Below are 21,691 nucleotides of genomic sequence, written 5' to 3'. Positions count from 1 at the left end.
AGGGAGGCCCTTGGGGCAGGCTCCCAGAAGCCGGTGGTGTGTCCTTCCCCGTCATTTAACTCTTGTGCCAGCCCACTCTCCACTCTGCATGGGAGCCATAGTAGTGGTCTTCAGTGACTTCTCAGAGCAGTAGTTCATTTGTGTGGGGAATTTTCACTTTTGCCAATCCTCCGCCGTCTTGTTTTTGTTTGTTTCCTTGGGGTTTTTTGTTTGTTTTTGGTTTTTTTGAGAACAAATTAAAAACGACCAGTGGGACAAGGAAAGGGGTTTTTTTGTTTCGTTTTGTTTTTAATTGTGGGGAAAGCTTTGGTTAGTCATATAGAAAATTAGTTTTTCAAATAATTTCCTAGGAACTTGCTTGTTGTACTTTGAATTATACCTGAGTCACAGTCATGGAAGATTTCCAGAAGCGAGGATATGGAAATCAAACCATCACGGAAAACAAACCCCATTGATTGTTCTTTGCATCTGTTGCAGAAATTTGTTTTCCTTGTATGCCACTGCCTAAAGTCCTTCTGTGTGGTGGGGGTCAATATCCAGCTGCCTGAAAGCACCGGTGTGGTCCAGCCTTCCCTCTTCTCCCCACGTACGGCCCCCAGCTGGCATCTGTCAGCATTCTCCCCTCACAGGCCTCTCAAGGCTCCCGTAGTCTGGGATGACACCTGTCTGCGGACTGTGATCACACAGCCTCAATAAATGAAGGCTGGGTGTGTATTTCTCCTATATGTGTGTTTTTAATCAGATGTCATCTACAGCATGGCGCTACTAAAACGTAAAAGAAGGAAATCTAAAAATATAAAATAGCCAGTTACGACTTTCTCTTGTAAAGGCCTATCTCCCTTCCACGCCTCGCCCCAGAAAGGTGAAAGCCGGTCCTTGTTTTTCCCCCTTTATGTCTCAGAAAGTAGATATTAGGTGCAGTGTCTACACTTTGCTTTTTTCTGCAGAGCCATCCTCCTGGAACACTCGGCACGAGTGTTCTTTTTCATCCCTGCGGAAGAGGCTCCTGTATGCATGTCCCATCACGAATGTCACCAGATTCTCACTGGTGGACCTTTATTTTCAGTCTTCTGCTTTTACAGATGTTGCTGCATAAATAATGTGTCTTTCATTTCCTCTATGTGCATAACTATGTAGGATAAATTTCCCAAAGTGGAATCACAAAATCAAAAGGTACCTGCGTTTGTAATTTTGACGCATCGTGCCTGTGCCTTCCACGGGAGCGGTAGTGCGCTGTCCTTTCAACAGTCAGATCCACTCATGACAAACTACAATGTCTCCGCGGAGCATCTCTCCCTGAGGCCCATGTGCACTTGCTGGTCTGCAGAGTTTTTAGTGAAATTTGGCTAGTGAAAATTCCACCTTCTTGGATGTCAGTCAGTTTTTTGAGCTATATTAGATGATATATTTTTGTTTTTCAACTTGAACTGGCCCATGTAAGATCTCTTACAGCAACATCACATAACAATGGGAAACTTGTTTTCAAACTGAGTTCTTCATGGTAGTTCCTTGTTCATGATGTTTAAAAAAAAAAAAAAAATCCGTACCCTGCAGGAGCTGGTTGCATGTTGATTTTTTGAATATGTCTGCATATGTACCCTCGGCTTTCTGTACCATCTTTATATCCCAGGCCCCCTCCAGGACACCTGACCAAGGTCTCCTGCCTGCATTCCGGTAGCATTTCATTTGTCTTCTCATTTGCACTGAACTCTGTCATGCAGTTCGGTACATTTATACTAAACTTGGATTTTTCCGATGTGGATCTCTTGTGCGCTTCTTGTGAACTGCTTGGGGTGTACGGGCCCCAGGCTGACTCGGTGTTCTCATTAGTGTAGAACAGCGTGTGGTGTGCATGGAGGCAGTGGTGGGGCAGTGGAGAGAATGCCCACCCATCTGAGCTGACTCGTCTCCCCTGTGGCTTTACAGGTGAGGCAGCTCCAGGAGGACGCAGCCCGTCTCCAGGCAGCCTATGCAGGTGACAAGGCTGATGACATCCAGAAGCGGGAGAACGAGGTCCTGGAAGCCTGGAAGGCCCTGCTAGACGCCTGTGAGGGCCGCAGGGTGCGGCTGGTGGACACTGGGGACAAGTTCCGCTTCTTCAGCATGGTGCGTGACCTCATGCTGTGGATGGAGGATGTCATCCGGCAGATCGAAGCCCAGGAGAAGCCCAGGTAACTCGCCTGGCCTCCTGGGTGGGAGGATGGCCCGCCTGCTGACCCTGGGGGATTGTTAGAGGGATCTTCTAGAAAGAACCAGGGGCCAGAGCTGGGGTGCCAAGGGGTTTGGGGGCAGCCTCCATTGCCTCTGTTGTCTGCAGCACACAGTTACCAGGGAACCAGGCACAGTGCTGTCCAACCCTCTCTCCTACCCCCGTGCTCCACATTCCCTCCTGCCTTCCTGCCCTTTCTCTGGGCCTCATGCTTCAAGCATTCACATACCTTGGGCATGACTAGCTCTCCCTCATCATTGGAATTGAGTTCTTTTTCTGTGTCTGAGATTAAAAACCACTGTATCCCTTTTCACATGCATTACCAAAGGTGTCTCTTATCCTCACCATCTGCTTCAGTGGTGTCTCGAGATGATTATTTACTATTTCTTCCATATCTTCTCTCTGGCCGTGTTTGCTGCGAGGCAGTGAAGAGTGGCTAAGAGATGAACGGGCCGGCACATACACAGCCTCCAGCTTCACCCCTGCCAGCGCCAGCCCCCGCTGTAATTGAGAAAAAATCTTGTATTACTGGGTATATAAAAAGCAGTTGTATTTCCCAGATCAGGACTTCAGGTTTTGATTCATGAGAAGGTCTCACAGCTCTACAGTTGTCAATTTCCAAGCTGGTTCTGGCTCTGTGTGCCTCTTCATGCCTGAATAAGAGGGCGATACCAGCTGCTCTTTGGAACACACATGTCCTGAACCTTTGGCCCTAACTCATGAGGGTATTAAAGTTTGAACAGAAATCCAGTGGCTTTTCTGGCACCTGCCTGGCAACCATTTTGAATTAGTAAATGCATGTCCCTGCACGTGTGCGTGCACCGCGCGCACACACACACACACACACACACACACACACACAAGAATCGGAGAAGCCTTATTCCAAATGTTAGGTTGCATTGCTGGTCCTGAATCAGACCTGAAAGATATATTGTGCTGTTGAATGATTTCCTGCAAGTTAATTATGTGTTTTGAAACCTACATGTTTATTTGGAAAGCTTGATCTCCTAAATGGGTACTATTTGTCTCATTTTAGGGACGTATCATCTGTTGAACTATTAATGAATAATCACCAAGGTATCAAAGCTGAAATCGATGCTCGTAATGACAGTTTCACAACCTGCATTGAGCTTGGGAAATCCCTGCTGGCGAGAAAGCACTATGCATCTGAGGAGGTAGGACGGCTCTTGGCTTTAGGGCCCCAGAGTGAATGCAGACAGCCTTAAGATGTAAGATGACTTTATGTTGTCAGTATGTATGCATGACAGGGAAATATATATGTCTTCATATGCATGTATGCTTACACTTATTTTGAAATTCTTTGCTCCTCTCCCTTGTGTGGGGGATAGTTACACTAGAACAGCCTAGGCACAAAAGACCATTTCTGCAGTTCCATCCTTTGTCACCTCCTCCATCAGTACTCACCCTGGGTGGCATCCCTTTTCTGTCTAATTCTAGTTATGGTGATGGTAATGAAGAGAGACGTGATGCGTCAGCACGTGGCCCCCTTGCAGGGGTAAGGTGTTCTCTCAGAGAGGTTAGGGCTTTGCCCCCCTCACTGTCCATCTCTTCCTGGGCATGTTCGCTGTATGGAGCCCCAGAATCTGGAGGGGGCTCAGAGCATGGTTGGCCTCCTCACGACAGCAGCTTTGGGTGGAGCCCAGCCTTCCTCTCAGCCCCTTCTGGAAGGCATGTTGCCATATTTTTCTCTCTGGTACATAAATAGACTGAGTAGTCCTTAGGTACTCCCTGGTTTAGCAGTGGTCTCTACAGAAAATGTATTTTCCTTGGGCAAAGTGACCCATCAAGGGGAAGGCTAGAAGGATGTGGTACAATCTGTTAAGATGTCCCTGTTGTCCTCCTTTTCTTACAGATCAAGGAAAAGTTACTGCAGTTGACGGAAAAGAGAAAAGAAATGATTGACAAGTGGGAAGACCGATGGGAATGGTTAAGACTGAGTAAGGACCTACTTAATCTTTTCTTCCTTTTTGGGTGTCCATTGACCACATGCAAGTTTAGTTTGCTGCTATGATTTGATATGATGTTATCACGTAGTGATTTTTGGTGTTCTAAATGCTTCTTTCTTAATGCCCTAGTTCACCATTTCATGCTAAGTATTTTTAAGTAGTTCCCTGTGGCATATGCGTTATTTTTTATCCCCGGATTGATCTCAGTGTTGTAAGTGGGATTGAGGTGGTCTTCAGGAACAGCGTGGAATGACAATTCGGTGTCCCTCTGGGAGACTCCAGCTTGAAGTCCCCTCCTCCTCTAGTTATCTTTAAGAGGAATTACTACTGCAGTCAAGAAGGTAGAAAGTTGGCCTGATTAGGTCTTATATCTTGTGCTCTTAATAGAAGGTTTGTAACTTTATAAAAGCTACCAACTATGAAGATTTTGCAATGAGCTGGGCATTATTCTAAGTGTTGTATATATTTTTCTGTATTTACTCCCCAAGGGGACCCTCTGAGGTAGATTCTAATTTTAATCTGGTTTTATAAAGGGATCTGTGAGCTACCACAGTTTATAACATGCAGTACTGGGACTAGCATCTCGTAGTAGGTATGAACACTGAAGCTAGCCCAGCTCGAGCATTATGTATCATGCTTCGCCATGCTGCGTGTGGGGCTCGGGGCTCTGTTAGTGTAATAGAACCCCATTCTCAGACACCAGGGGTACTCACTGGAAACAGACTCTGGGGGGCCTTGTCTAAAAGGTTTGTAAAATGCGTAAGGAAGGCCCCTCACCCTTTTGGGCTAGAACCAAATCCTGCTCTTAACCGTTCTTTGGATGAGAATTTGGTGTATAAATTTTGAGAATTCCCAGGGCACGTTCACTTCAGCAAAGCCTGTGTTGCTCCGCACTGTGACCTAGGCCCCAGGTTGTGTGCTGGGCATGCGCAATGAGGGGGTGAGTCCCTCATGCATCGGTGGCGTCTTCTCCTTGTGGCCTTGGCGAGGGCGGCCAGACTGCTGAAGAGAGGCAGCCAGCAGCTCCTGGGGATGCTGATGCTGCCCGCAGTCCATGTCTCACCCCTGTGGCCCCAAGCATCACCTTTTATGATGGAGCGAAAATGAATGCTGGCCACGGTGCAAAGCTGGCCAAGTTCTGACCTGCCCCTCCCTCCACTGTGGTGGATGTCCTGCTGTTTTTCCTCATATGTGGGGGAACAGAACAAAGAAAGCAGAAGCAGAAGCCCATATTGTCCCTACTTTCTAGAGTGTCCCCTATATCCTTTCCTCCCTCTCATTCCCCCCAAAGTAAAACCTACAGCTACCACCCTGGGAAGGGCGGTTGGTGAATGAATGCCTGCTTCGTCAGCGTGGTCTGGTTGTATGTAGACTGAATTCCTTCAGGGCCCTGAAGCTTACCTCGCTGAAGTAGGGCCGAGTGAGTAGAGCATACCTTCTGGGCCTGTACCGAGCACTGTCTGCTGTAGCCCCTGTCCACATGCGGCTCTTGAGAATGCGAAACGTGGCCGGTCCAAACTGAGATGTGCTATACGTATAAAATGCGTATCAGATTTCAAAGACAGAAGGAAAAGAAGTCCCGTCTCGTTTTTTTTTATATCGCTTACATGTTGAAATGCTAGTTTGATCTGTCGGGTTATCTAAAATATCCTTGGTAAGTTCATCTGTTTGTTTTAAAATTTCACCTGTTTATTTTCTGTGTGGCTACTAGAAAAGCTAAAGTTGGATATGTAGCCCGCGTCACACTTAGGCAGGACAGCGCTGATCTGGGCTGTAGACTGGCCATGCGGGCAGCTGCCTCCAGAGGGCAGCGCCATCCCCGACGGCCAGGCCCCCCTGCTGGCCCACACTCACTCTTGGTACCCTGTGCAGTTTTGGAGGTCCACCAGTTCTCACGGGACGCCAGTGTGGCTGAGGCCTGGCTGCTCGGACAGGAGCCCTACCTATCCAGCCGAGAAATAGGCCAGAGTGTGGACGAGGTGGAGAAGCTCATCAAGCGCCACGAGGCTTTTGAGAAGTCTGCAGCCACCTGGGACGAGAGGTTCTCCGCCCTGGAGAGGCTGACGACGGTAAGTGGCCGCGGGGTGCTGGCGGTGCTTTGCCTTTCGGTTCTCCAGGGCAGCTTCTTCCTGTCCGCCTCCTAGACCAGAGAGTTCATGTTATTGCTGTTGTGAGAAGCAGTGAGGACTTTGCTGAGACTGGCTGTTCTCTTGGTACAGAACCTGGGGAGACTGTCCGGGGCTGCTGCTCCCTCGGTTACTTCCTGCGTACCTAGATTTGTGATCAGTTTTGTATCAGCCACCTGCCTGGGAATTGATTGATTGGGGTTTGCTTTTCTCTTTTGATCTGCCTTTCCTCTTCTATCTCATAGGAGCTTTGGTTTGTAGGGGAGCTTAGCCGTACGGTTTCATTCAGATTTTCAGAATTAGAATTTCTGTCAAGTAGTAGCTGGATCCTAGACCATTGAGAATTGTCCCCATTCTCGATCATTCCTTCGGTCGCCACTAAATTAAAGCTTTAGAATAAGGCTTGCTCACTGGCGTGTCCTCTCCTATGACACTTGGACTTCTGGCAGAAAGCTGATTCTCTGTGGTCGACAAAAACGGAGTTCTTTCCAAGTTCTGCAGTTCTAGGAATTTAAAATATATCTGCATACTTGTGTGTTAAACGGAATAGTTTCAGTGCATACATACTGCTCGTGAAATGGCTTAGTTTCAGCTAGGCCACTCTGGCTTTTTTTTATGTGTTATTCGGGTTGGGGCTGAACACAGACACCTACTGCAGCACAGGAAGCCTCCTTGAGAATTATTGCAACTCTTTCTCAATGGTGTTTGAGCTCGGATGGGAAGTCCAGTGTGGACCGTCATGCTCAGGTGCTTGCTTCCCAAGCAAAGTTGAGAGCTGCAGAGTTCATTTAGAAGTTAAACCCAGGGTCCCGGGGGGACACTGGAGTAGACCTGCGTTGCCACTCAGGTGTGTTTAGGGTTATAAACTTAGGGTTATAACCCTAAACTTCCTGTAGTTTAGGGTTATAGCTGCAGTTCCTGTGACCCCAGTGCCATCTTGCTGGGTATTAGACCTCCTGCTTATCCAGTGTGATCCAGGGTCGAAAACTGAGGCAGGAGGGCTTTCTGGGTCCCTCGAGAATCCTTTCCTTAAAAGAGGCAGAGTTTGGGGCTCTGCTGAACATTGCCATGTTTTCTCTCAGTTGGAGTTACTGGAAGTGCGCAGACAGCAAGAGGAAGAGGAGAGGAAGAGGCGGCCGCCCTCTCCCGAGCCGAGCACGAAGGCTTCTGAGGAGACTGAGTCCCAGCAGCAGTGGTGAGTCAGGCAGCCTGCACTGCTCGAGTCTCAGCTTCACTGGCAAGTGAGGTTCGGGGAGCATCTTTGCTAGCTTGTGCTATGCCAGGCCTCACATGCCCTTCCTGTTAATTCTGTAGAGTACTTTGAATCTGTGTAGTCACCCCCAGATGACATTGGAGAACACTGACTTGTCTGCAGCCATATTGCCGCATAGGCGGCAGAAGTGGAGTGTAGACACTGCCTGCACGCACACACACTCAGAATTTCCATGTGACTAAATGCATGGCGTGAACCACTCGGATTTCAGGCCACTGATTATGTGGTGCTGCTTTTTGAAAGTTCTTCACATAAAGAACAAATTATTATCTATTTCTGAAAAACTAATAATTGTGCTGTGGTAAGAGCCCCATGCCAGCCCTGAATGCTGCCTGTACTGGGGGGAGAGGTCATGCTTGTGGTCTTATTCTCTACCTAGAGTTGGTTTGCAACACTTGGAAAGTCCTTAAAAAGAAATTACGTTATGTAAAAGGGGCTTGCATATGCTTTTCTGATAGAAACTCTGTAATAAAATTGAGTGATGTTATTTTCCCTCATCCTCTCTGTTTTTCTCTTTTTCCTCCCCTTCTTTCCCTTCCCCTTCCCTCCTCTGCCCTCCTTCTCCACTTTACCTCACAGGGATACTTCAAAAGGAGAGCAAGTTTCCCAGAACGGTTTGCCGGCTGAACAGGGATCTCCACGGGTTAGTTACCGCTCTCAAACCTACCAAAACTACAAAAACTTTAATAGCAGACGGACAGCCAGTGACCAGCCGTGGTCTGGACTGTGAAGTTCACTACCATTTGTCAAGAACCACTCTTTCCAAATCCTGTTGGTTTGACCTTTTGGCTTCCACTCACCCACAGTGTTAAAATTTTCCTTAATTCATAGGCTTCCTTGGTTTCATATTTGTTTGCATTTAATTCATGTTTATTTGAGTCTTTTAACTGATGGATGCTCAGTTGCCTTAAAGCAACATACTTACTTTTTGTTTATTGTGAGCTTTTTACTTTATTAAGATTTTACAGCGAAAGCCTTACATGAGTAATTGAAATTAAATGAGATTACAGCAAAATGAAGAAGAAAGCTAGAATCCGACAGGTATGACACATCCAGTTATACTAACAGGGTGTAATACTGCGCTACACATACCCCCCCCCCTTTACAGATGTCATTAACCTGCCATAGCTTAATAGTAACTAGGAAGACTGGTGTATAAGGAAGGAGATTCTCAGTACTAAGATTAAAACCTTAAGTCAGCTGTGTCACATTCCACAAAGGATGCATTTACTAATTGAAAACAAAAAAAGGCGGGGGTGGTGGAGATGGATCTACTTGGGAAGCTCTGTTAATTTTAGGCAGACTCTGAAATGATTTTGAGACCCTTGAATTATTACTTTTTCCGAACGAGTTCCTCTCATTTTTTTCTGCCAAGACCTGAACTGAGAGATTCTGAGCTTACTTGCAGCAAGTAACGCAGCCAGCCTCAGGAGTGAAATGCCCGCTGACCCTGCCACCACCTTTGTCTTGGTCACTGTCGGCACCGCCATGACGCCCAGCATGGCAGGTGGTAGCAGTTCTCAGCATGTTCCGGAAGCCTGCCTACCAGACTTCTGGGCCTCTCCATTCAGTCGATGACTTCAGGGTGTCAAACTGTTTAAATTTTTCAAACAAACGGAACAAAAGCCATTCTGGTTCACCCTGATTACTTGAATGATGCACTTGGTGGACCAGCCCTAGGAGCCGTTGGACACCGCCTGGCTTCAGAAGTAATTTAGCGTCTGTGTAGACAGAAACTCCATTGTATGTCTCGTACGGATCTTCTCATTTATTTTTCATTTCCTTATGACTTTTTTGTGGGGTTCTCCAGTAAGGAGTCTTTTAGAATGGCATTTATCAGACCACCAGCAGGGATTGAAAATGTTTTAACAGAAATTCTATTCCTTAGGAATAAAAGCTTATGAAAGAGGTGATTTCCTGGTACTGATACAGAACAAAACCAAATCCATACTACATCCAAGCCTTGTGAGACAGTCACTTGCTCATTTGCCATATTTAGATGTTAGTGGAATCAGAAACCTGTTTTGATATGTGTTTTCCATGAGTTAAGTCTTGATTTGTCTTTTCATTTCATGATGCATGTCTTTTTTTTTCTTTTGTCAGGATAACATCATATAGCATCTTGTTTGTTTTTCCTTATTTCTATGTACATATCTATCTACTTGCGACTGTAGATGGGTATATAGATAGATGCCAAGCTTCTTATGTTCTGGGGGTAGTGTGCACCATTATTGGGTCTCTGCCTTAAAACACACCAAAATTCATTTTAGAAAAAAACTGCTTTATCTTTGGTCATTAGGGAGCCCTGATGTGTGTTTCTGGCTCCAGATTCTGTGTCATTGATCTATATGTATATATGTGATGTTTCCATATATATATATATATGTTTAAATTTTATATCATCTGGAATGATAACCAATTTTATGCTTTTTGTATTTAGAAGACCAAAAAAAAAGAGAACAAAAACATAAGCACACAGAAAGAGTGCAATGATGTTTTTGGCATTTGTTCTCATGCCTATTTTTATCTAGATTTTTAAATTGTAGCTTGCCAGAACAAGTTTTTTATTATAATTGGATTGGAAGAAGAAAAGCCTTTTCGTTCTTTTGAGTTGTGGTGCAGAGACTCAAGTTAATGAACTTGAAAATAGTGTTGCTTCGTGCACTTTGTGCACCAATCAGGTGTTTCTTGTGCTACTAGTTGTCACGTTGCATTCGTGTTCACCTCCTGATTTAAAGATCTCAGGTGTACCCAGCCACTAAAGCACTGTGGACTAATCGCTAAAGAGAAGCAACATGGGGTGGGGGTGGGGCGGAGATTCACATGTACGATCACAGCACTATGATTTGCTTTTGATGTTTGTCTCTAGTGGTGTGTTGTCTGTTGGCATGCTTAAGCACATGTCCATTAAAAATCATTTTGTTCCTTTTATTTTCCTTGTTTTCTTGGTTTAGTGATTCATTTGCATAAACATTAATTATCTTTGCATACTGGTTTGGGGTTTTCTCTTTCCTTCTAACTCTAAAGAAAAAAATTTTTGCTGCAGAATTTCCCCCAGAAGAGGCTTCCCTGGCCTTTGCCCACCTTGAAGTCTGACCCAGTGCTATAAACGTTAGCCTGTTCCCAACAGACGCTGCTCCGTCCAGGTCACTGCTGTCACTAGCAGTTTTCAAGACACAGCTGCAGCACTAATTTTTTTTTAACCTGGTTTCTATACACACTAACCCTATGTCTCCCTAGACTCACACCTGGCACAGGCCTTTCAGACCAAACTCACACTTCCTTCCCACCAGAAGTTTCCTGAAATTCCACACTAGAACAGATTTGTCAACTTTAAAATCCACTCACTTTGTTTGGACTCAGGGTTTTGTTTTTTTGGTGGTTATTTCCCCTCCTGCATCTCTCCTTTAAAAGTAAAAGGAAAGAGAAATATTGAAATAGCCTGTTGCTCATAAGCACATGTCTACAGGGTGTCCCTTACGAGGCCAGGATAATCACATGTCCACCCCCCCCCCTTCCCCATGCCTTCCTTGCCCTGAAAGTCCATTTTCCACATTGCTATGTGGGTAAAGGGTTCCAGTCAAAAACACCCTTAAACTGCAAAGCCTCTGGTCTTACCCTAAACCCTGATGCTGACAGTGGTAGTTTGTACAGATGGAAGAGGAACTCGTGACTCCCGCCCCGCCACTTAGATAAGGCCTAAACGAGTGATCCTGTTCCTGAGAGTTGACATATCTGAGTGTTGAAGCAGTGGTGGTCATTCTCCCATTTCTCCCGTTGAAGTTGTTGCTGCTAACTTGTCATTCTGGTTCTGGGCAGCAGTGGTGGGGGACGTATCTAATGAACGTTGCCATTGACACCTCCATGTTTGTCCGTGTATGAGGGGTGCAGGTTGTCTGTAATCCACTAAAGCGTCAGCCACACCCAGCTTTAGTAACTTGCTAATCCTGAGCCCTGGGTGTATCAGCCGGGGCCGCGACAGTTAATGGTACACAGTTGATGGTACACAGGCTGAAAGCGATAATGAACCGAGACCCTACTGCATTTCCAAAGCCGAAAAGCCCTGAGGGTCACAATATAAATGAGCTTGGGAAGGAACAGCTCCCGAAGACGTCTCCAGCCTGACGGTCAGAGCCGCGGGAAGCCTGGCTGTGTCTGGGCTTTCTCGTCTCAGTGCAGCAAGGCACCGTGATCAACCAACACGTGATGGGGAAGGCCCTGGTTCTGTCTGTGTTTGGGGGTAAATAGCCGTGTGGTGTTGAGTGACTGTGATTGGCTTTTCCAGCTCCTTTAACACAAACTACAACCCACTCACGATACAACTCCGGCAGATGTGGTTAAATTGATGTTTGTTGACTTGCCTCATTTCCTTCCAGCTCTTAAGTTCCAAAGTCTAACTGGGATGGTAGATGTGAAATGCATGATTGTCGTCCTAATTTCTGCATGTGTTTATGACAATGTGTTGGGGGCGGGGGAGGGGAGCCAGAGAGCATTTTTAGAAACCGGAGGTCTTTCCCTGTCTTACTCTGGGGGAATGCTGTGTGGTTCTGATAGCGTTGTCTATCGGTCTGTTTGTGAATGCCCTTTCGCTTCAACTTGCAGCTCTTGTGGTGGCGTCCCTGATTGTAAGGTGGCTGCTGTGTAACATCCACTCTCTCATATTTAATACGTGTGATTGGTACTGTCGTCTTTTTGTTCTCAAGTAACCCTAAGAGGAGATGATCTGAGTTACATTAGAGAAAATGGATTGATCCGAGGAACAGAGTGCAGTAAAACTCATCCTGGCATTTTGCTTTTCTCATTTCCCCATAAGCGGGCGGGCATTAATCCCTTCCCACCTTCTAATGTCCCTGGTGTCCAGCTGGCTTTGTGGGATGTTGCAATGGTTTTACTGTACTGCCTCGATCTGTGCCAGGCATTTATACACAGCCACGTGTGCGAGTCAGAGCGTATGTGGTCACCCCTGTGCCTCACGGGGCTCGCTAAATGGCCTCTCCCCTGTCCCTAGATGGCAGAAACGGTGGACACAAGCGAAATGGTCAACGGCGCTGCAGAGCAGAGAACAAGCTCGAAGGAGTCCAGCCCCATCCCCTCCCCCACCTCGGACCGCAAAGCCAAGACGGCCCTCCCGGCCCAGAGTGCCGCCACCTTGCCGGCGAGAACCCAAGAGACGCCTTCGGCCCAGATGGAAGGCTTCCTGAATCGGAAGCACGAGTGGGAGGCTCACAATAAGAAAGCCTCAAGCAGGTGAGAGCCGCGAAGGCTGAGGCAGTGAGATGGGAAGTCAGCCCGTTCAAGGTCGAGGCACCCGCTTGCCACTTGAAAAGCAGGGGAGTGTGCGCTTGTGAAGTCTATTTGTTCTTAGCTTCCTGGGCGTCACTTTTTTCTTGGGACTGACATTGGAAAGTGGGAGGGGAGTGCTTTTGACTCACTGAGAGAAAGGTTAATTAAGTGTGGATGGGAATAGCAAGAAGGGGCCTTGGTAATTCTTCCTGAGAAGAAATGTGCTAGGTGGAGGTTGAGCAATTTCCCCAAAGTGAAGTGTTCTTCCTTGTGGGATTTTTTTTTTTTCTTAAGACCTTCATTTCCCCGACCTTATCTCCATATCCGTGTTTATAGTCACTACTTCCCAACAAGCCCTACTTTTACTATCTCTATTTTATTATAAATAAAGAAATGGAGGCTCTGTGTGGTTAAAAAAAAACTCACCCTTTAGAAACCTGGTATATAGCATAGCCAGGGTGAAATTTGTATCTGATTCCAAAGCCAACATGCTTAACCAATAAACCGTTCGGCCTGGGACCACCATGTACAGTTGTGCAGGGTGTACATTAGACCAGGAAATCCCATCCACATTGAGTACAACATAAATTTTTATGTTTAGGTAGTTGGCAGTACAGTGTCTTCTGATAAAAATCAGTATATCACAACAGTTTGCCATATCATGGGGAAAAGGCTGTCTTTTTTCTGACTCATCCCGAGGTACTTCCAGTGCTAATGGCCCTGGATCTGCCTCCCTATCAGGTTGCCAAGCCCCATCAGGATTAAAACTGAGGTTGAAGAGCTAACTGTGTGAGGACAGGCATGTTTCAGATGAGGAGTCTGCCCTGTACAGCAGTACCACAAGAGGGAACTACAGCAAAGAGTACCAACACCAACAAAAATCTTTCCGTCAGAACAAGAGTATTATGTAATAGAAGAGGGCGCCATGTTTTTCCCCAAACACAGAGAAGTAGCCGTCAGTCACCTGCCACTGTAGGAATGTGGCCACCATCCCAGCAGTCCGTGGAGGAATTTTGTTCTCTTATCAAGTGTTAGCAGAATTTAGGAAAGGCTTTTAACAAGGGGTCATACCGTGTGGTGTATGGATCATTTGCGTATTAATCACATTCTTAATTCTGTAAGGGAGTGTGGTCTAGAACCCTCACCTTCCTTCCTTTACTGTTCAGGTCCTGGCACAATGTTTATTGTGTCATAAATAACCAAGAGATGGGTTTCTACAAAGATGCAAAGACGGCTGCCTCTGGAATCCCCTACCACAGCGAGGTCCCTGTGAGTTTGAAAGAAGCCATCTGTGAAGTGGCCCTTGATTACAAGAAGAAGAAACACGTGTTCAAGCTGAGGTGAGAGGGGCCCTGTTCTCGGTTGCCGAGAGTAGGTGTATTTTCACTCTCGGGGTTGGTTTTCCCAGGTACTGCGGTCATCCGGTTCTTCCTCTCTGTCATTTAAAAAAAAATCACCAGTGAACCTTGTGTAGTTTGTCATGTGTCTTGGTTAGGATCTTTCGGGACTGTGGCCAGTCAGCAGCCTCCCTGTGGTTAATGGCGCAGCTCAGCCTTGAAGAAAATGAGCTTTTGTTTTGATAAGCTGGAACTTACTGTTCCTTAAGACAAGGTGAGCTGTTCACATTTTAAGGGAAGCGTAGAAAAATAGTTTACCCATTTTTGTAGACTATCCCAATCCAGGAGATGCTGTTCTTTGCCCACAAGTTATCTGGAGCTGGGTCAAGTGAGTCATCCTGGAGCTGGATGGAGATAAACAGGAAGTGCATATGTGGGACCTGGGTCTCTGTGCTCCCCTGGCTTGCTCAGCGGTTGTTCCAGCTGCTTCTGGAACCATCTAGGTCCACATGTTTCTAGTTTGTAGAACACATACAGCTCCCCACAGAGTGGATCCAGGCTCAGAAGTTCTTATTAGACTTGGAAATGGGTGGAAAAGCCGGTTTATCTTGAAAAATGTAGTAAGTAAACGTGTCTGTGGTTAGAATGTTAATTAATTTAATACTAATTTGATCTGTTGTTTGGGGACCTGAAAAGCTTTGGTCTTGAGTAAGACATTTGTGTCCTGTCAGTTGGAGTAGGCCATGGACTGCAAATAAGCATTTCAAAGGGTGTGACTTGAGCTCTTTGAAGGAGCATCGGAGGCAGGCTTTTCAGGACTTGGAACCCTTTACATTGTGTGAAACAAGGTGCAGACAGCCTGCCTGCCTCCTTCCTTCTCCCTCCATGCAGCTTCAGAGGGGCAGGGTTTTGGCAGAGGGCACTTACTCTCCTCCCCGCCAGGAACACCCCTTCCTCTGTACCGCAGTGAAGTGAATAAGTGAGCCCTCCAAGCCAGTGACTCTCCAGTGTCCTAGGGATGGCCTTCCGGATTAATTTCTTTTACTACCTATAGTGTAAGAAGAGAAATCTGGGATATCTTTTCTGTATGTCTGTTTAAAAATTCTGGTATTTGTAAATGTGGGGGATACAAGCTCTGCAGCAAAATTTCAAAAAGACTCATTTTTTTAAATTCCAGTTTAATCAACATACAGTATTTTATTAGCGTGCACGGTCTAGTGATTCCATGATTCTATACATGACCCCAGTGCTCATCATGATAAGTGTCCTCTTAATCCCCCTCACCTATTTCACCCAGCCACCCCCATCTCAAAAAATAGTTAAGGCTGGAGAGGGAGAGAGAATCTCAAGCCACCTCCATGCTGAGCGTGGACCCTGATGTGGGCTCGATCTCACGTAACCCTGAGTTTACAACCTGAGCTGAAACCAGGAGTCAGACGCTTAACTGACTGCGCCACTCAGGAGCCCCACTTCTTTATACATTTTGGATACTAACCCTTTATCGTGTATGTCATTTGCAAATATCTTCTCCCATTCACTAGGTTGTCTTTTAGTTTTGTTCATTGTTTCCTTTGCTGTGCAGAAGCTTTTTATTTGAAGTCCCAATACTTGATTTTTGCCTTTGCTCCCCTTGTCTCAGGAAACATATCTAGAAAAACGTTGCTACAGCTAATAGAGAAATTACTGCCTGTATTCTCCTCTAGGAAATTTTTTGATTTCAGGTCTCACATTGAGATCCTTAATCCATTTTGAGTTTATTTTTGTGTATGGTGTGAGAAAGTGGTTCAGTTTCATTCTTTTGCACGTTACTGTCCAGTTTTCCCAACAGCATTTTTGAAGAGACATTTTCCCCCATTGCATATTCTTGCTTCCCTTATCAAGGTTTAATTGACCATATAATTGTGGATGTATTTCTGGGTTTTCTGTTCTGTTCCATTGATCTATGTCTTTTTTTGTGCCCGAACCATACTGTTTTAATTACTACAGCTCTGTAATATAACTTGAAGTCTGGAATTGTGCTACTTCCCATTGTGTTGTTCTTTTTCAAGATTGCTTTGGCTATTCAGGGTCTTTTGTGGTTCCATACAAATTTTAGGATTGTTTGTTCTAGTTCTGTAAAAAATGCTTCTGGTGTTTTGATAGGGTTGCATTATCTGGACATTTTCACAGTATTTGTTTTCCCAGTCCATCAGCATAGAATATCTTTCTATTTGTGTCATCTTTAGTTTCTTTCACCAGTGTTTTGTAGTTTTCAGAGTCTTTTACTTCCTTGGTTAAATTTATTCCTAGCTATTTTTTTATTTTTGGTGCAATTATAAATGGGACTTTTTTTTTTTTTTAAGATTTTATTTTTAAGTAATCTCTACCTCCAACATGGGGTTTGAACCCACAGCCCCAAGATTAACAGCCCCGTGCTCTGCCAACTGAGCCAATCAGGCATCCTGGGACTGTTTTCTTAATTTCTCTTTCTGCTACTTCATTATTCATCTATAGAAATGCAACATGTTTCTTTATATTAATTTTTATATCTTGATCCTTAGTGAACTCATTTATCAGCTCTAGTAATTTTTTGGTGGAGACTTCAGTGTTTTCTATATATGTCGCAGCATGTCATCTGCAAATAGTGACTGTTTGACTTCTTTCTTATCAGTTTGGATGTCTTTTATTTCTTTTTGTTATCTGATTGCTGTGGCTAGGACTTCTGGTTCTGTGTTGAATAGCTGTGGTAAGAATAGACATCCTTGTCTTATTCCTGACCTTAGGGGAAAAGCTCTTCGTTTTTCCCCAATGATGATAGTGTTAACTGTGAGGTTTTCATCGGTAGCCTTTATTATGTTGATATATGTTCCCTCTAAACCTACTTTTTTGTTGTTTGTTTATTGTTTTTTAAGTAGGCCCAATGCCCTGTAGGGGCTTACACTCACGACCCTGATTTCACCCTGATTTCACGAGTTGCACACTCCACTAACCGAGCCAGTGAGGCACCCCTAAACCTACTTTGTTGAGGGATTTTATCATGAACAGATGGTTGTACTTGTTCAGATGTATTGAAATGATCATAAAGGTTTTGTACTTTCTCTTGTTGATATGATAGATGTCAGGTATTCTCATGTTGATTGATTTGAATACTGAACCACCCTTACATCCCAGGAGTAAATCTCACTTGATCATGGTGATTTTTTTAATGTATTGTAGTTTAATGTAATGTATTTTTTTAATGTGTTCTAAACCAAGATATTGGTTTGCCAATATTTTGTTGAGGTTTTTTGCATCTGTGCTCGTCAGGTATTGTCCTGTAGTTCTCTTTTTTTGTAGTGTCTTGATCTGGTTTTGGTGTCAGGATCATGCTGGCTTCATAGAATGAATTTGGAAGCTTTCCTTCCTCTTTTACTTTTTGGAATAGTTTGAGAATAATAGATATTAACTCTCCTTTAAGTGTTGGTCAAATTTGCCTGTGAAGCCACCTGGTCCTGGCCTTCTGTTTTGGGGAGCTTTTTCATTACTGATTCAATTTCTTTGCTGGTAATCGGTCTGTTCAGATTTTCTAGTTCTTCCTGATTTGGTTTTAGAAGGTTATATGCTTCTAGGAATTTGTCCATTTTTTCTAGGTTGTCCAGTGTGTTGGCATGTAAGTTTTCATAATATTCTCTTAAAATCCTTTGTTTTTCTGTGGCATCGGTTATTTCTCATCTTTCATTTCTGATTTTGTTACTTGCGCCCCCCCCCTTTTTTTTTTTAAAGAATCTGGCTAAAGGTTTATCAATTTTGTTGATCTTTCTGCAAACCCAGCTCCTGGTTTCATTGATCTGTTGTATTGGGGGTTTTTTTAGGTTTTTTTTTTTTCCCTTTCTGCTTTAATCTTTCCTTCTACTGGCTTAGGGTTTTGTTTGTTCTTTTTCTCAGTCCTTTAGGTGTAAGGGTAGGTTGTTTATTTGAGATTTTTCTTGCTTTTTGAGGTAGTCCTGTATTGCTATAAGCTTCCCTCTTAGAAGAGCTTTTGCTGCATCCCAAAGATTTTAGACTTTGTATTTTCATTTTCATTTGTCTTCCTGCATGTTTTGATTTCCTCTTTGATTTCATGTTTGACCCATTCATTGTTCACTAGCCTGTTATTTAATCTCCACGTATTTGTGTTCTTTCTAGATTTTTTCTTGTGGTTGAATTCTAGTTTCATAGCATTATAATCAGAAATGATGCATGATACAACTTTGATTTTTTTTAACTTGTTGAGACTTGTTTTGTGGCCCTCCCTGGAGAATGGTGTTCCGTGTGCACTTGAAAAGAATGTGCATTCCATTGTCAGGGTGGAATGTTCTGAATATATCTGTTAGGTCCATCTGGTCTAATGTGTCATCAAAAGCAGTTTCCTTGTTGATTTTCTGTTTGGATTATCTATCCACTAATATAAGTGCAGTGTCAAAGTCTTCTATTATTACTGTATTACTATTGATTACTTCCTTTATGTGCTTTTTGTATTTGGGTGTTGCTTCTTGGGTGCATAAGTATTTACAATTGTTATATCATCTTGTCAGATTGTTCCCTTCATGATTAGGTAGTGAAAAGACTCATCATTTTTATTTTTATTGTTTTATTATTTTTTTAAAGATTTTATTTATTTGAGAGAACACAAGCGGGGGAGTTGGAAGAGGGGCAAAGGGAGAGGGACATGCAGACTCCCTGCTGACCCAGGACCCTAGGATCATGACCTGAAGACTCGTCTTTTTTTTTTTTTTTTTTTTTTTTTTTTTAAGATTTTGTTTATTTGACAGCACAAGCAGGGGCAGCAGGAGAGGGAGAAACAGATTCTTGCTGAGCAGGGAGTCTGACATGGGGCTTGATCCCAGGACCCTGGGATCATGAGCCGAAGGCAGATGCTTAACCAACTGAGCCACCCAGGCACCCTCGGACTCATCATTTTTAAAGCATTATCTCTTGAATTCAGTTTAGAGCATTGATTAGATGCTCAAGTGGCCTTTGCCACAGCAAAGCCAGATGTTGATATGTTTGGGACATTTTTGATCATTCCGGTGGATTGAAACATTAAGTTTTTGTATATATTATCCTGGCTCAATTACATAGCTTCTTGATGTTCAGGGTGCTGTTGCTGGGCCGTTGTGGGTCCCAGCCACAGCTGGTGATGTATGCAGAGCTCCGATGGGCATTTCTGGTAGGATTCCCCTGGCCTGCTTATGTCCCACATAGGTTTTGGGAATTGAGGGCTTTGTTTCTTCCTAAGTCAGATTGTGATTGACTTTCTTCCTTCAACTTACAGACTAAATGATGGCAATGAGTACCTCTTCCAAGCCAAAGATGATGTAAGTTTTTAAGATTCGTTTCGCTAAATCCTTGGGAGTTGGCAAGTATTTATCAGCATGATAAACTTTATTTACAGTGTTCCATGTATAAGTAGTGATCAGCCATGGCTTCTGTTATCTGGTCTCCTCCATCATTAACAACTGGAAGGCGTTCGGTGCTCCTTGTATCACTAGGAGCAGCAAATGGCATCTCACTGTGTCCTTGGGGTATCAGGAGGACTAGTGCAAGGACCCTGAAGCTGATGGAGGAAAACTTGCCCACCCCTTGCAGTGGATGAGGCACAGTGAGGTGGTCCCAGGACAGGATGTGGATCCTGAAGTCCAGTCAGGGCCTCCCAGCGGCACTCCACTGCCTTTAAGCAACCATTTCATGGTTGTACTTCATGCAGGGAGAAAAGGTCTGCTGATGAGAAAGCAATGTGTGTAGTGCTTTAGGTTTGAAAAACCAACTTCTACTAAAATCATACAGGGTTATATGTCAAATATACTTCAATTTTTTAAGAAAAGTAAAAGAAAAGGGTGCATCCCTCTAGTGGAGACCAGTCCTCTCATTCTTCCAAGTTTGCAGGACCACATACTTGATTGGTGACTTTCAGGTCCCGTAAACCAAATTGTCGTGAGAGTTGAACCGTGTTCACTCTGCTGAGGGTCATTTGGGAACTGCTTGCCTCTCAGCCGGATGCCCCCGTGGCCTAGATGCACATTGCTCCCAAGCCTTCCCGAACGTTGGAGGCGCATATGGTTGGGCAGGTGGAGTGAGACTGTTTTGAGCCCATCCCTCTTGGCTGAGTCTCACCTGTCGTCCTTTGTCCAGGAGGAAATGAACACATGGATCCAGGCCATCTCCTCTGCCATCTCCTCTGATAAACACGAGGTGTCCGCCAGCACCCAGAGCACGCCAGCATCCAGCCGGGCACAGACCTTGCCCACCAGCGTCGTCACCATCACCAGCGAGTCTAGCCCCGGCAAGCGGGAGAAGGACAAAGAGAAAGACAAGGAGAAGCGGTTCAGCATTTTTGGCAAAAAGAAATGAACTCCTTTCCTTCACCTCCTGCCCTTCTCTTACCTTTTCAGTGAAATTCCAGCATGCAAGCTCAGAACCAACACATTACTCTCTGTGCCTAATGTTCTTCAATGTGGTTGATTTTTTTTTTTTTTAATTTATAGAGCATTTCTGGGGGGGGTGGGGGAAATACACCTAAACACTTTATCTCCAAGTTACAAAAGTTTGAGGTGCAGAGGGAAGACCAGATTTTTTTTAATGAAATTATATAGATTAGATCTCAATATTTAAACTGTTCCTCAATTTTGTGAGGCTGCGTTGGAAATAACCCGCCTCTAGTGCTGTTGGTATGCTAAGGCAGCGGTGCTTAAACAATATTTCCTGTGCTCACCAGAGACAAAATGTACCAATTTCCTGACACCATTCTCTTCCATTTATTTCCAGTGGTTACCTTGAGTCTTGATTATTAGACGTGCCCACGACGGGTCTAACCTTGATTAAACAGATCGTGTATTATGATCTTGCTGCAGCCACAGTGCAGCTCCATGTTAAATCTGCAGACCCAAACCGTTTGTATCTGGCATCACTTACTAACACCTGACATGCGGCTTTTCTGCATCACCTGCAAGGACAGTTCAGAATGTCGGTATACCGGTATACGAGAAGGAATAGAAAACTGATACTGTTTTAAATAATCTGTAATTTCAATTTTTTTTTTTGCCGAAATACATTATATTGTATGTTTGAGATAATTCTAGTACAAAGTATAATAAAACTAGATGTATAATAAACCCTTTAAATCATTGGTAAGTGTACAAGTGGAACTGAAGCATTTACTGGACAAAGTAATGTTACTCTAATGGTTACTTGCTCGTGCGTTGCCACACTGTGTTATAATTTGCTTCATTACCTTGCTATTTGATACATAGTGTGCATTTCTTTGTCACTGTAACGATTGTAATGACAAATTTTCATCTTACTGCACAATCAAAATGGCATCGATAGGAATGAACTCCAGAGGCTGGGCCTGAGCAGGGAGGTGGTCGCTCAGGCCTGGCGCTCAGTCGTTTGACCTGTACCTCTCAACTTTTGCCCTGTTAAATATATGCTATGTCATTAAATGCTTTTAAATCTAGCACGGCGGGTAACTGTTGTCTTTTCTCTCCTGCGTGCACGCC

The 21,691-nt window shown here is 44.4% G+C and overlaps 1 protein-coding gene across 3 annotated transcripts in view; it reads left to right on the top strand.

The window, feature by feature from the left end:
* The window catches only part of SPTBN1 (spectrin beta, non-erythrocytic 1), a 139,597-nt gene extending 117,949 nt beyond the window's left edge, over positions 1 to 21,648 (top strand). For 2 of the 3 annotated variants that reach the window (XM_040623478.1, XM_040623477.1), the window contains exons 26-35: positions 1,927 to 2,171; positions 3,246 to 3,384; positions 4,083 to 4,167; positions 6,049 to 6,245; positions 7,385 to 7,497; positions 8,155 to 8,218; positions 12,584 to 12,822; positions 14,025 to 14,198; positions 19,468 to 19,510; positions 20,325 to 21,648. In XM_040623478.1, coding sequence (XP_040479412.1) covers positions 1,927 to 2,171; positions 3,246 to 3,384; positions 4,083 to 4,167; positions 6,049 to 6,245; positions 7,385 to 7,497; positions 8,155 to 8,218; positions 12,584 to 12,822; positions 14,025 to 14,198; positions 19,468 to 19,510; positions 20,325 to 20,543 — 1,518 coding nt within the window. In that variant the 3' untranslated portion in view covers positions 20,544 to 21,648. Of the gene's footprint in view, positions 1 to 1,926; positions 2,172 to 3,245; positions 3,385 to 4,082; positions 4,168 to 6,048; positions 6,246 to 7,384; positions 7,498 to 8,154; positions 10,507 to 12,583; positions 12,823 to 14,024; positions 14,199 to 19,467; positions 19,511 to 20,324 lie in introns of those variants that run through there. The other variant, XM_040623479.1, reaches the window with a different exon arrangement.
* Positions 21,649 to 21,691: the final 43 nt, after the last annotated feature.

Source organism: Ursus maritimus, unplaced genomic scaffold (assembly GCF_017311325.1).
Source record: "Ursus maritimus isolate PB19 unplaced genomic scaffold, ASM1731132v1 scaffold_6, whole genome shotgun sequence".
NCBI lineage: Eukaryota > Metazoa > Chordata > Mammalia > Carnivora > Ursidae > Ursus > Ursus maritimus.
This window is presented reverse-complemented; position numbering and strand designations above follow the sequence as displayed.